Source organism: Prunus dulcis, chromosome 7, assembly GCF_902201215.1.
Source record: "Prunus dulcis chromosome 7, ALMONDv2, whole genome shotgun sequence".
Classification (NCBI taxonomy): domain Eukaryota; kingdom Viridiplantae; phylum Streptophyta; class Magnoliopsida; order Rosales; family Rosaceae; genus Prunus; species Prunus dulcis.
The window spans coordinates 15,398,510-15,411,203 of record NC_047656.1 but is presented as its reverse complement, the minus strand read 5'-3'; the positions used below and the strand labels follow the sequence as shown (position 1 = coordinate 15,411,203).

The 12,694-nt window shown below is 38.8% G+C and overlaps 3 protein-coding genes across 4 annotated transcripts; all 3 read right to left on the bottom strand.

Moving 5' to 3' along the window:
• Positions 1 to 1,037: 1,037 nt before the first annotated feature.
• Positions 1,038 to 4,364, bottom strand: LOC117635105 (GTPase ERA-like, chloroplastic). Its single transcript, XM_034369448.1, has 9 exons — positions 3,893 to 4,364; positions 3,656 to 3,801; positions 3,136 to 3,276; positions 2,946 to 3,062; positions 2,701 to 2,826; positions 2,173 to 2,271; positions 1,947 to 2,048; positions 1,584 to 1,664; positions 1,038 to 1,387 (listed from the first exon to the last, which is right to left on the bottom strand). The coding sequence occupies exons 1-9, from the start codon at positions 4,305 to 4,307 to the stop codon at positions 1,301 to 1,303; spliced, it is 1,314 nt and encodes a 437-aa protein (XP_034225339.1). The 5' UTR covers positions 4,308 to 4,364; the 3' UTR covers positions 1,038 to 1,300.
• A 508-nt stretch (positions 4,365 to 4,872) lies between these two features.
• On the bottom strand, positions 4,873 to 9,176 carry LOC117635104. Of its 2 annotated transcripts, XM_034369447.1 has the most exons (5): positions 8,808 to 9,176; positions 7,856 to 8,375; positions 7,570 to 7,789; positions 5,960 to 6,400; positions 4,873 to 5,540 (listed from the first exon to the last, which is right to left on the bottom strand). In XM_034369447.1, exons 2-5 carry the CDS (start codon positions 8,369 to 8,371, stop codon positions 5,365 to 5,367), a joined length of 1,353 nt encoding a protein of 450 aa, XP_034225338.1. In that variant the 5' UTR covers positions 8,372 to 8,375; positions 8,808 to 9,176; the 3' UTR covers positions 4,873 to 5,364. The 2 variants fall into 2 exon arrangements, with proteins under 2 accessions (XP_034225338.1, XP_034225337.1); XM_034369446.1 differs by having other exon boundaries at positions 7,570 to 8,375.
• Positions 9,177 to 11,031: 1,855 nt separating this feature from the next.
• On the bottom strand, positions 11,032 to 12,615 carry LOC117635103 (pentatricopeptide repeat-containing protein At5g66500, mitochondrial). The gene has a single exon (XM_034369445.1). The coding sequence runs from the start codon at positions 12,613 to 12,615 to the stop codon at positions 11,032 to 11,034; it is 1,584 nt and encodes a 527-aa protein (XP_034225336.1).
• Positions 12,616 to 12,694: the final 79 nt, after the last annotated feature.

Here is a 12,694-nt window from a genome sequence, read left to right as displayed (position 1 = left end):
CGACATAACACCAAACATAGGTCTTCACTATTTTTACAATCCAACTCTTTAGTCCGACGCAGCACCAAACGTAGCTCAGTACTTAATCTAGCTTAAGCCAATTCGAACTAATCCAAAACAGTCCTAGAATTTAGTCCAGTCCATAACAGTCCGCCGTACCAAACGAACCCTTAATGTGTCTATCTAATCCCACCATACGCATTAACATTGTTGATGTTGCATTTTCAGTCCATGTGAGGAGAAGAGAAGCATCTAATTCCCTTTTACATGGTCCTGCTCTTTCTCTGTTTTATGTTTCTGGGATGCCACTTTTTTTTTTTCTTTCTATTTTGGTACGTCTTTTCACTCAGCATTTACTCTTTATCTTCTGACCGACATTGAATTGGCGTCATCTGCGGATCTTGACATGGTCGTGACATGTGGCATGCCAAAGCCATGGCTGGCCATGCACTGAAAGTGATGAGGCCTGTCATCATGCAACCACCTGAAGCATCCCATGTTCTGGAGAAGAATTTATATGAATGGACTTAAGCCTATCTTGCATTTGTTATGTCAGAAGGTTAAAATGCATAAGTGATTGGGTGGGAATAATACTACAGTAGTATCCTTAATATAGAAGAAAAAAAAAAATTTGATTGCAACGGAAATAACACTATTTTTCTATTACAGTCAATAATATTATGCCACATAAAAAAATTATCACATATCATAGCGTTGTTAATCGAGAATAACAAAACAATATTATTCCCATTTCACGCAATTGTTTCTCCTATTATAGGCAAGTTTTTTTTCCATGTACTGGGCCATTCTGTGGGTGTTTGCACATTGCAGTAAGCACAATACTAACATGCGCATATGGAGGTAAACTTCACAAAGCCTGGGCTGAACAAGATCAGATTCCAGAACTGGGCTTTAATTTTTCTGATGGGCTGCCAATGGAAACTGAAACTTGCCACTGGGCTCTCCCACTCGCATCATAAATCAATAGAATTACTCAAGGCCCAAGGCTCCTTGAGAGAGAGAGAGAGAGAGAGAGAGAGAGTTCAAATAACAAAACCTTTTTTTTTGGGGGGCTAATAAGTAACAAAATCTTGGCCTTGGGAAAATGCCATGCCATGCTTACAGCAATGCTTGAAACTATCTTCCCGGTGACATTACAACTACACCCACTCCAGCTAACAAAAAGAAATGGGGAGGCATATATGCTAATCAACAACATAAAAACCATTTCAGAGATGACATACAATCATGGAACTTAAATGATACGACAATCCTCACTTGTGTTCTCCACTGGCCGACATCATAATGCTTGAATTTGACCTCCATAGCCATAATTCTTCAAAAGCACTTCATCTTGCCGCCAGTTCTCTTTAACCTTCACTTCAACCTGTTCAAAGCATGAGTTATTTTATAAATTTTCTATATACGGCACAAAAGCCAGTAAAAGTGTGTGAAGATAATGCAGCAGCCGAACAAGCCATAATGACAGAATGCATAGAGTGCAGGACAAAGCCCAATTAAACGAAATTTAACATAGTTTATGCAGAAAGATTCCCAAAGATTGTCATGGTATAGCTTGGCACCTCCAGAAAAACTTTTTTCTGTAAAAAATTTTCTATGTCAAGCCGTGCAGCTGTTGCAAGTAGCTTCAGAGCTCTCCCCTCCTACAATAATTCAGGATACAAAATCAGTGATCGATCTCTCGCTTCCTACAGTGATGGACTGTAAAAGCTCTATAACTTCGTGTGATAGGTCTTTGTGCAAACATATCACATATGCACCATATTAAATCTTTTATCAAGAAAATAAAAATAGGTAATGTCAGTACAGTTTGCATGTCTTTTTGCAAGCATGAGCACAACACATTTGAAAATTTCGTCTTCCAGCATACTAATTCATAATTGTTTAAACAAGCCAACAAAATACTACAAGGGTTAACTACTTACTTTGCCAATAACAATGATCTTCTGCGAGTTCTTTTCAACGACAATTTCCACTTGTATAAAATCTTTCGCCGTTGGCCTAGTTTTGTAGCTCACGACATTCACCTGGAAATTTAATAGAAAAAAGAGCAGAGAAACTAGAAATATTATAATCCTTTTTCTTTTTCCCTCTAGTGATGGGGGTACTCTTCCTCACAAGCCAAATCTTTTGAGCTTCTCAACCGCATACCTGACACACATAAGGAATCTCTTTACGGTATTGCATAAAGATCTTTTCTCGAACAATTTCAGATACAAAGAATCTTTCTGGGTGCTCACTGACAATGTCCTGAGAACTCATAGAGAAAGAGACCAAAGATAAGTATTTCCAAACATGAAAATAACACTTTTGGATATTCTTAAGAAATATTAATTTCAAACATAGTGAATATGGAAGAGGGATATTTGATCATGCTTCAAAGGAACTAATTTTCAAAGTTTAACACCAATGTAGCTTTCTTCTTTAGGACGTAAAGCATTATAAAATCAAAGCCAGAAACTTTACAATTGAAGCAACTTGCTCTTGTTTAATTTTATGTAAGCGATGTATTGTAGAAATGGTCTTAAGACATTCATAACCTTCATGCAATTTCTGCACCTGACTCCTAATGGTTGGGATAAGGCAAGAATAAGACACTGGCGACCATAAAACAGGAACACCATCCAAGACTTTAGTTTCAAAAGGAACCATGAACCTAAAACATGAAATTTGAAGCACCTTTGGATAATATGCTGGCCCAAAAGGAAGTTTTGATAAAATCCAGTGCTTGACATCTTCCACTCCCTGCCCATGTTTAGCACTCACAGGTATGACCTCATCAACGTTTGTAAATTTCTCATACCACTGCAAAAATGTGATTCTTACTTAGGCTTTTAAAAGTAGCTGAAACAACAAGATCCAGAATTACATGTGCAATTATAAATGCCTACATAGATATAATTTATAAATAAACATATACTGACCTCCAGTTTCTTTGCAATTTCACCAGGTTTAATCAAATCCTTCTTATTCATCACCAGCAAAGTGGGCGGCAACCTATCTGCCTGGTTACCAACACCTTCTTCCAACACTTCATCGATCTAGAAATGAGAAAATTATCTAAGGACAAGAGGAATAAGTTTCATATACAATCCTACAAATGAAGAAGCATACTTTTTCAGGCACTTTACATGCATCAACAAGAACAAGTACACAATCTGCATTTATGACAGCACTGCGAACATTTTTCATCATCATAGAATCCAACTTGTGCATTTTCTTCTCGATAACACCCGGTGTGTCATAAAGTATCATCTGCAAACAAATCATTATGTCAAAGATATGACCACAACTTCAGAAAGCATCAAGAAGGTATTACTTGTGTCCAAAAGAAGATTTGACTAGTCGGCTCTAAATCAAACGAGATAACTAAAACCCAGGACCATAAACTATTCTTCACAAATTTAAATCTTGAACATAAAAATATGAATACAGAAGCAAAAACACTGCTCGGGAAACCACACGTGCGAACCTCAGAAACTTTACCATAGACCATTTCCTCTATGTTTCGTTCTATACATTTCTCACAGTTTTTCCATAAGAAGTCAATAACTTATACAAAATGCAACTGAAACAAAACAAATAATACTACCAGCTAAAATTTCAACCTAAAATAAAATAAAATAAACCAAACCTGATAGTCTGTGCCAGAACATATACCAAGAATTCGATGCCTTGTAGTTTGAGGTTTATCAGTAACTATGGACAACTTCTGACCAACCATTTGATTTGAAAGAGTACTTTTCCCCACATTTGGCTTTCCCAGAACAGCCACATACCCTGCATTTGACTCAATGAAATTCACAACTACGAAACAAGGACATAGCCCTTCAAAAAACAAAATTAAAGAAAGCCCAGAAGAGCCTTTTACCACTTCTATGGTTAGGGTCGATGGCATAGTCAAGCTCCTCTATCTCATATTCATCGAGCATAGCCATGCTCCTGTCAGGCTTCTCACTCAGAGACAACAATGATGACTCGTCCTCCGAATAAGCGTACTCTTCTTCTTCATCATCTTCCTCTTCTTCTTCTGCTTCTTCTTCTTCTTCTTCTTCTTCTTGGCCTTGCTGTTGTTCGCTAATCCAAAGCCGTTGTTTTGTGGCTGAAACCACAAGTTTCGAAGTCCTCTTTAGTCGATTCTTAGGCTGCTGCAATTGGGATTTTCTGGTAAAATGAGGAAAAAGAGCCTTTTGGTAATCTTGGGTTGTTAGGAATTTGGAGTGGCAGTAATGGGTTAGAGAGTTCTCTCTGCAAAAAGAAGCGGACATGTGTAGAGCTAGCTCCATTGTCGGAGCTCCAGTGTCTCTGATAACTCTTCCACTCTGTTTTATCTTCCACTTCTGGATAAACTTGTTGCGACGTCGTTTGACCCTTTTTTTTTTTTTTCCAGTTTTTCTTTATTGCCTTTGACTCATTGACCTCGTCACTTTACTGTACCCTAGACCATAAACTTGTCGTTCATTTATATAATAATATTTGATTATCACACTAAATATGTGGTTAATCCATCTCTCATGCAGACAATCTTCGTCTTAAACTCAGAAATATATATATTTTTGGTGATTATAACATACCTTTCGAGGTTAGGCTAAAACCTCCGAACCGCAAAAAGGCTCTTCGGAAAAAATCTTGATATATCTCACACTTAAAAAGATGGGGCAAATTAACGACATTCATAGACTGGACTACTTTTATTTGCAGCTATTGCATACCTGAAAGTGTAATTAAGTTTTTGTTTTGATATTTGGAAACACTTGCATTATTTTGTTACAAGAAAGAATTGATAAACAATTGGAAACCATCATCGGTTTAACTGGAAAACTGCAGAAACATATAGCCGAATTCGAAACGGGCAAGTGAAACTGCATGATATAATGGCATTTTCCCGTAAGTTGGAATTTAGATAGGGCTGTGGAGCACTATGAAAAGGCACATTTCTGGTGACTAAGGCACCAAGAAACTGTTACCTGTATGTTCCTGTTAGCCTGTTATGAATTTTCAAAATACCTTACACTTAACAAAAATAAGTAAATCAGAGCAAAACTTAAATGGCAGCAAATTACGTGCGCATAAACGTCGTATAAACGCTTCAAGACATCCTGAAGCCGAAATGTAGACTTTAAACAAGGACTGATCCTATTCATGATCTATAAACCTTCCCAAATGCCAGTGACGGGCAAAACTTGAATTATTTTTGTAGAACTGTACATCCTCAGATCAAATGAAACTCTAACTGGTAAAAGAGCAAGAGAATGTTATCCACAAAGGGTGTGGCGTATAAAAGACCTTTTATTCTCTCCTTTTGTTATATGGCATAGGGTCAGGTTGCTAATAAGGTGATTATCATTTGCCTGCATTATGACTCTCAGGAACATCAGAATCGTAGTTTGGCGATCCCCTACCAGACGGGATATAAGAGTATGCCAAGGCTGCAGTACCAAGAGTTAAGGCAGCAGCAATCGAGCCCCAGACCCACCTCTGTCTTCTTTCCCTTCTCTCCCTGTCACGCCGTGCCAGCTCTACATAAAAACAAACAGAAAAACATACATGAGATAATAATGGGAGGCTTATCCAACAGGACCTAAACTACAGTTGGAAACAGAGAACTTGCACTAATGCACATTGAGTAGGGTATGGATGCACAGGTGCATGGTAGTCAATATTTGGCCACACAGAGAAAACTGTTAATATTAAGTCCATAGAGAAGTTGCATTTTGTCAAGGAATGGGCTGTCCTGTTACTTTGAACCCACTAACTAATGAAACAATACGTTCAAACCTACAGAGAGTTAGAGGTTAAGCATGGGGAAAATTACAGAGTTCAACTGAAGCGGACCTTCTGAAGGATTATGATTTAACAACATAATGTCGTCAATAAAAGGGAACTAAAGCCATAGGAATCAAGAAATAAACAACTGCATAAAGTATAAAAATCTCACCGAGAACGTCCTGATTCCTCTGAACCATTTCCTGATTCATAGCCTCATAATTACGGAGTTTGTCCACCAACCGAGCAATCTCAAAGTTCTTTGACTCAATCTGAGCTTCCATCTCCATCTCCATCTCAGCCCTTATTATGCCCCTTCCAATAGAATTTGATACAAACCTAGCAAGGTGAACTTGTTGGCACAACTCTTCTGCAGGATCAGAACCTAGTTCCTCATGCCCTGCTGCAGCAGTGGGATCTGCAGGGAGTGTCAATCCTACAAGAGATAAATGTTGCCTAATCCTCTGCCACTGGTTTCGCAAGTTATTCAAGGATTCTTCTGTTTGCTTCCGCTTCTCTATTTCCATCAAAAGACTCAATCTCATTTCATGTAATTCAGCTTCAACATCAGAAACGGAAAGCTGCTGCCCATGCCCACTCTCAGATGAAAGTTCTATACAAAGTAACAGTAAAAGTAAGCTTTACTGTAAAAATAATCACCAATAGTGTGCATGTAGAGCAAGGTGGATTACCGAAAACTGAAGAATAAAATCTACAAATTTGGGAAATCCTTCTGTAATTTTTAACCAAACTTCAGAACAGGAGAAACTAGGTGGACTTATAATGCATAGGATATCACACATACAGAACATATGCACAGAATGCTATACTTTAATTTCCCTTCTATGCCATTTCGAAATTTCACATACTCTGATATTTCAATGGGAAACAGCATGTTCGTGCCTTTAATCATAATTAGAGACTTAGTGCCAATCTCACAGATAATGTAACATTTATAGGCCACAAAAAGATAGGGGTGTCATTTTTCAGCAAAACACGAAAAATTAACTTTCAACATGACACAGTAACACAACTTGAACCCAATACAAAATTAACAGGTTCCGATTTACTATCTTTTGGGGTAGGACAAGTTAGAGTTAGCTAATGAATCCAAAAATAACACAACATATTTGAATTCCAAATGCACTAGATTAATTCTGAACACGAAATTCCTATTTTGACATGAAATCTTAACTAGTATTGTTTGAAGAAAACGTTTTATCTTCTTTTTTTATTTTTTATTTTTATTTTTATTATTTCTTTCATTTTCTTGGTATTGTATGAGTTGTTTTAGAACTATATTTTCTTGCCCTTGATTTTCAACATTTTCTTTTATTTGGATAGGGTCGTTTTTACTGTATGACAAGTATTCAGTTTGGTTTAAGGTGAAAGGATCCCAATCTTGAGTTTCTAATTCATGAAATATGTATGTCAACCAAAACAAGACAGTTAACAAAGGAGTCAAGTCATCTAACATGATTAATTAAATAGGTAGAGTTACAGTTGACGCTCTCAACACAAATCCAAATTGACATAAGAGCTGAAAACGATACGATACCAACAATTGCACAAACCTACATATATAGAGAGCGAGGGGCAAAGAAAAATGCACCAAATTCTATGTACTTAAGACACCAACCAATGGCAAAACCAGTATGTTCCAATCTTCAATCATGATGTGCAGTAATTCTCGGATATATGGACATAACATAATCAAGATAGTTAAAACATACAAACAAATGGAAGGAAATAAATTTTACCAAAAAAATTAAAGTTACATACCTTCCCAAGCATCATAGAACTCCCCCATGGGTGTACTGGTCTGCGCAGAACGCTCTGCCCCAGCATTTACCTCTCCATCTGTGTAACTTGAGACACTCATGGAGTCTTTTGGATCAAAGAAATCTTCACGGTCGCTATCTCTTTCTGGAGTCATCGCAGGTTGCTTCCACAAATCATCATCCCTGTCCGAATCTTTACTTAGTTCCACATTACTGCTTCTCTTTTTCGACTCATGGAAACTATCTTCACGCTCACTACTGCTACCCAGTTCCGCATTACTGCTTCTAAGTTTCCCATTACTTGTCCCAAGCTTCCCATTGCTGCTTTCAAAATGATGAAAGCCATTCGAATGTTGCACTTCAACAGGCTTGGGAAAAGTGAAAGTAGCCGAATCATCCACAGTTGAACTCGACAACTTGGCCTCTGCATTGTTAACATCCCCATTGAGTTTCTCTTCATTTCCGGCCTTCTGGTGTATGGACACATCCTGCTCGGAATAACTCTTGAGAAGGCGAGGGCCTCGGCGCTTGTGGTTGATGATGTAAGGCGAGGGAGGGAAGGAAGTAGGTGAATCAGGGAGTGGGGTGGCCTCAGGAGTAGCATAGAGGGCTGGCTTTATTGGAGGTCGATGAAGCCTGTTCTCCACAACTGAGGTACTGTTCCTTCTCTCCAGCTTGGACTCAGGAACCGGCATTGAATTTGAAATAGGCTTGGAATTCGGAAGGGAAGACATGTCAACGGATTTGGAAGAAGTTCCAGGTTCTAATAACCTATCTAAAGCTACGACAGTGAAAGTCGGCATGGCTCTGCATCACAATCATCATCAAACATCCAAATCAACAACAACAAAAATAAAACCCTAGCTGTTATTACCAATTCAATTGAACATCCCAAAACCAAACATCTCTAATTCCTTTAATTGCTAGGAAGCTAGTAAAACCTAAAGCACATATTTTTTTTCCTTCTTTTTTTATATATCCGGAAGAAGTAGGTGGTCGGTCGATCAAAACATAAAAATAACCACACACAAAAATAAACATATAAACCGAATCTGGAAGAGCGTACAGCTATGTTTGGTTCCTGAGAAAAATCAGAAAAGCCTCCCATTTTCGTGGAATCGCCGATTCTCAGCAACCAAACACGAACAAAAGTTCAAAAAAATAAAGCAAACAAGATTCAAACAGGAAAACTAGAAACAAGAACAGAAAACGAAGATCGGAAATAAAACAAAAGCGTACCAGTGGAGCCGAGGAAGGAGGAGAGAGTGGGGTAAAGCGGTTCAGGTGAGAGGAAGGGAGGGAGGGATGAGAGAGAAGAGGGTGATGCAATTGCAATTGCAAAGCACCATTATCGAGTTTCTAGGTATTTATGGGCTCTGATATTTTGGGGTTCGCCAGTCATCACCGCCCTTCTTCCATCACCAAGATGATGAGCCTCTCCAGGTTTCCTGTTTTTTTTTTTGGGTAAATATTTGTTTTTGTCTGAATCTCCAAAGAGACTCTATCGCAACGACCGCCTCTTTTTCTCTGTGCTGCTTCCCTATTTGGTCTCGCTCACACACGGTCCCCGCAAATATTTCAAACACCTCTTTCCTATTCTTGGAGGCTACGAACGTCGAAGTGTCCACCAAGATTTTGCTTATTATATTATTTATTTAATTCAAAATTTAAAGATTTTTTATAGTACAAACAAACAAACCACGGTGTAAAACTATTTTAAAATTCTTTTTTTGGTTGGAAATAAATTAATCTAATTTAGGAAGAGGTAAACTCGCATTTGAGACGAGAGAAGCGGTCTTATTGTCCTAGCCAACTCACTTAGTTTATATATGCAAAATTCAAAATTAGATTAAATTAAAACTAGCCCCTTAGAACACTTGTTGGTTTTTATTTTGAATCACATTTTAGATTGAAGGAAGATAAAAGGGATACGATTGTTGTGTTTTAGGAATTGAATTCTTGATTTTGAAGGAATTAGGACCGCTTTTACCCCAATTATATGATTTAGTAAACAACTTCAATTGGAATCTGGAATCTAACTCTCCTCAATCCATATGGTTTAGTAAACAATTTCAATAGGAATTCGGAATCTAATTTTCTCAATCTAACTCATCTTCAATTCAATTCTTTCTAATTCAATTAGGATTAATAAACATACCATAAATGTCGTTGTGGCCGTGACACAGTCGCCTACAAGGTTTCTTGTGTGTAATGTATGACGGAAAAGCCCAAAGCATTCGAGATCCTTCATGTGTTAATTGTGTTCCACATGGCAAGGACGACGTCGTTTGTTGTTGCTATTTCACTTATTTGAATGGGGCCGCGTGTTTGGAGGCGGTTGGCACTTCGGCCGGGGGTCAAGGTTGAGACTTTTGGCTTGGGGTAGACGCCAAAATGAGCACGTTGTCAAGTGGGAATCAGTCTAATTGGCTTGTTGTTCTTCCTTGGTTGCTTTGAAACATCAACACTATTTTATTTTCCTTGGCTTTCACTCAACTCCTTTCTTTTCTACCCTATTTACTTTTTCTTTGAATGAGAAGAACGATGAAGTTTGGTAAGTAAAACGTAGCCCTCCTTCGACCACTAAAGAGCAACAAGAACAAAGAGGAATGGTCCAAATTATGTGAACGTGACCGCACAAATTCAACAGCATCTACTACCTTTTTTCATATTCAATGTTACAATCAGAATAAATTAACTTTTGATTTAATAATAGTTAGTTTTATTTTATTATAGGTCTCGTGTTCAATTAACGAAGGATAATATATATTTGTGATAAATTGAATATTATGTTCTAATCAGTGCCGTTGCCGTGCGTTAACTATATTGTAAGGTATAAATATCATACATTCAGTGAGTCAAAGAAAAAAGAAAGCCACGTTATCAAGATTCTGAATCTAAGTGGGTCCCTGGGGTAGGCTTAGATTCTCATATCATTTGAATATCTCAGCAGACTTGGTTTTATTTGGAGCCACTCAATTTAAAGTTGAACTAGCGTTCACGTTTGGCTTGTGTCAACCCTACCAAACATGAATTACTTTGTCTTGTGATCATGTGTGCATCTCAGTCGTCCTTTCATCGTCCACTTTATTAACCAATCAAATGCTGTACTATTTTTAAATTTTAATACATCCTCGCAATTTACACAATTTTAATATAGTTGGATAACTAACGAGGTCTAGCCTAATGAAAAGGGACATTGATTTAAAGAAAAGAGATCTCAAGTTTGAACCCCCGACATCTTGATTGTGTGTGTATGAGAAACTCTCCTCCTTTGTAGTCTTTATATTATCGCTTGTACTATTTAAAAAAAACAAGCTGGTGAGAGTCAAAAAAAGGTAATTGACTATAAAAAAAAGTCAGCTTTTGACTAAAAATGGAACTGGACCGGACTTGATCGATTCAGTTCACGGTTTTTACATTATGTCACGGGAAATACAATCATATTCTGCCTTCAATCAAATTATGTAAAATCACTTTCATGGCATTTCGAGTCAGTGACCCAGCTTCTTCCAACTTCCTTAACCAATCCCTTCATCTCCATAATGCTTCTCAATTGATCTACAGAATCCCACCTTCCAATGGTTGCATAAAAATTTGATACCAGCACAAAATTCCCAGGCTTATTTGGCTCCAACTCCAAAAGATGCTTTGCAGCAACCTCACCCCTTGTAACATCGAGATTATGGCCACAAGCATTCAACAATGCTGACCACACTGCTGCTGTAGGCCTAATGCCATGCTCAACCATGTCCTGAAACACACACCACACTTCATCTATCTGACCGGCCCGGCCTAACATATCGATGAAGCAGCCATAGTGCTCTGGACCCAAGTCCAAGCCATACTTCTCCGGGGCCGAATTAAAACACTCCCGGCCTTGCTCCACCAGCCCTGAGTGCCCACAAGCTGAGAGAACAGCAAGAAAAGTCACAGAATTAGGCAAGACTTCACTTCTTTCCTCCCCCATCCTCTTGAACAGGTCAAGAGCTTCCAGCCCATTTCCATGACTTCCATATGCATCAATCATGCTTGTCCATGAAACTACATTTTTGTTAGAAATTCCATTGAACAAGGATCGAGCATTTGAAATTTTCCCACATTTTGCATACATGTCTAGCAGAACATTGCACATTTGTGTGTCGGATGTGAACCCGTGACGCATCGCCACGCAGTGTATCTGCTTTCCAATCCACAAATTTGAATTCTCAGAGCAAGCAGCAAGAGCGCTAGTGAGTGCAATTACATTGGGTTTCATTGTAGACATAATCGATAATGCCTCTTTGTACTTCTTATTCCGAACACACCCTGCAACTAAAGAATTGAACATTGCATCATCCTTTCTACCATTCAAGCCGGAGAACACTTTCATGGCTTCACTAATACACCCAACAGCAGAGTAAAAGTCAATTAAAGCAGTACCCAAAATTAACATATCACGGCCCATCACAACCACCATGCCATGAACCTGCTTGCCTTGTGGAGAGGCCCTCAAAGAGGCACAAGCTTTAAGCAGAGAACACAAAGTAAACTCGCTGATCTCCACTCTTTCCTCCCTCATCGCTTCAAACGCACCAAGCGCTTCTCGAGCAAGCCCGTGCCTCAAAAAGCTAGAAAGCAAAGCGTTCCAAGTCACAACATCCTTGAACTCCATCTCTTCAAAGGCTCTAACAGAGTCCTCCAAATACCCGTACTTGGAGTACATGTCCATGACGGCAGTCTTCGCCACAGTTCCTGACTCAGCACCTGTCTTGATCATAAGACCATGGACTTGTCTGCCGCGTTCGGGGCTGGGCAACGCCCTGCACGCGCCCAATACCCGAGTGAAAGTGTACGCATTGAGGTCGGGTTTCGCGCGATGAATGCAAGAGAAGAGAGCCCATGTGGTGGAAAATTGTCCATTCCGGTTATAAGAGGCAAGCAGTGCGTTTAGCGAGTAGATATCTCTTTGAGACGTTTCATCGAACAGGTGGTGGGTGTGTAAGCCCTTGAAATTGCATTTGGCGGGAAGGCAAAGGAAGCGTATAGGACGAGTTAAGGTGGTCATGAATTTGGTCATGGGGCATAAGGGTAATGCCCAATTATATTATAAAATAAAAAAAATTGGGTTGCTCTCTTTTCCAATA

Excerpts from the sequence above, each read along its gene's own strand:
- LOC117635105 (XM_034369448.1), bottom strand. The coding sequence starts at position 4,307 with ATGGAGCTAGCTCTACACATGTCCGCTTCTTTTTGCAGAGAGAACTCT. Across the intron at positions 3,802-3,892 it reads CGACCCTAACCATAGAAGTG|GGTATGTGGCTGTTCTGGGA; the intron begins GTAAAAGGCTCT and ends AGTCAAATGCAG. Across the intron at positions 3,063-3,135 it reads CATGTAAAGTGCCTGAAAAA|ATCGATGAAGTGTTGGAAGA; the intron begins GTATGCTTCTTC and ends TCTCATTTCTAG.
- LOC117635104 (XM_034369446.1), bottom strand. The coding sequence starts at position 8,371 with ATGCCGACTTTCACTGTCGTAGCTTTAGATAGGTTATTAGAACCTGGA. Across the intron at positions 6,401-7,569 it reads GTTCTATGATGCTTGGGAAG|AACTTTCATCTGAGAGTGGG; the intron begins GTATGTAACTTT and ends TACTTTGTATAG. Across the intron at positions 5,541-5,959 it reads GAGGAATCAGGACGTTCTCG|AGCTGGCACGGCGTGACAGG; the intron begins GTGAGATTTTTA and ends GTTTTTATGTAG.
- LOC117635103 (XM_034369445.1), bottom strand. The coding sequence starts at position 12,615 with ATGACCACCTTAACTCGTCCTATACGCTTCCTTTGCCTTCCCGCCAAA.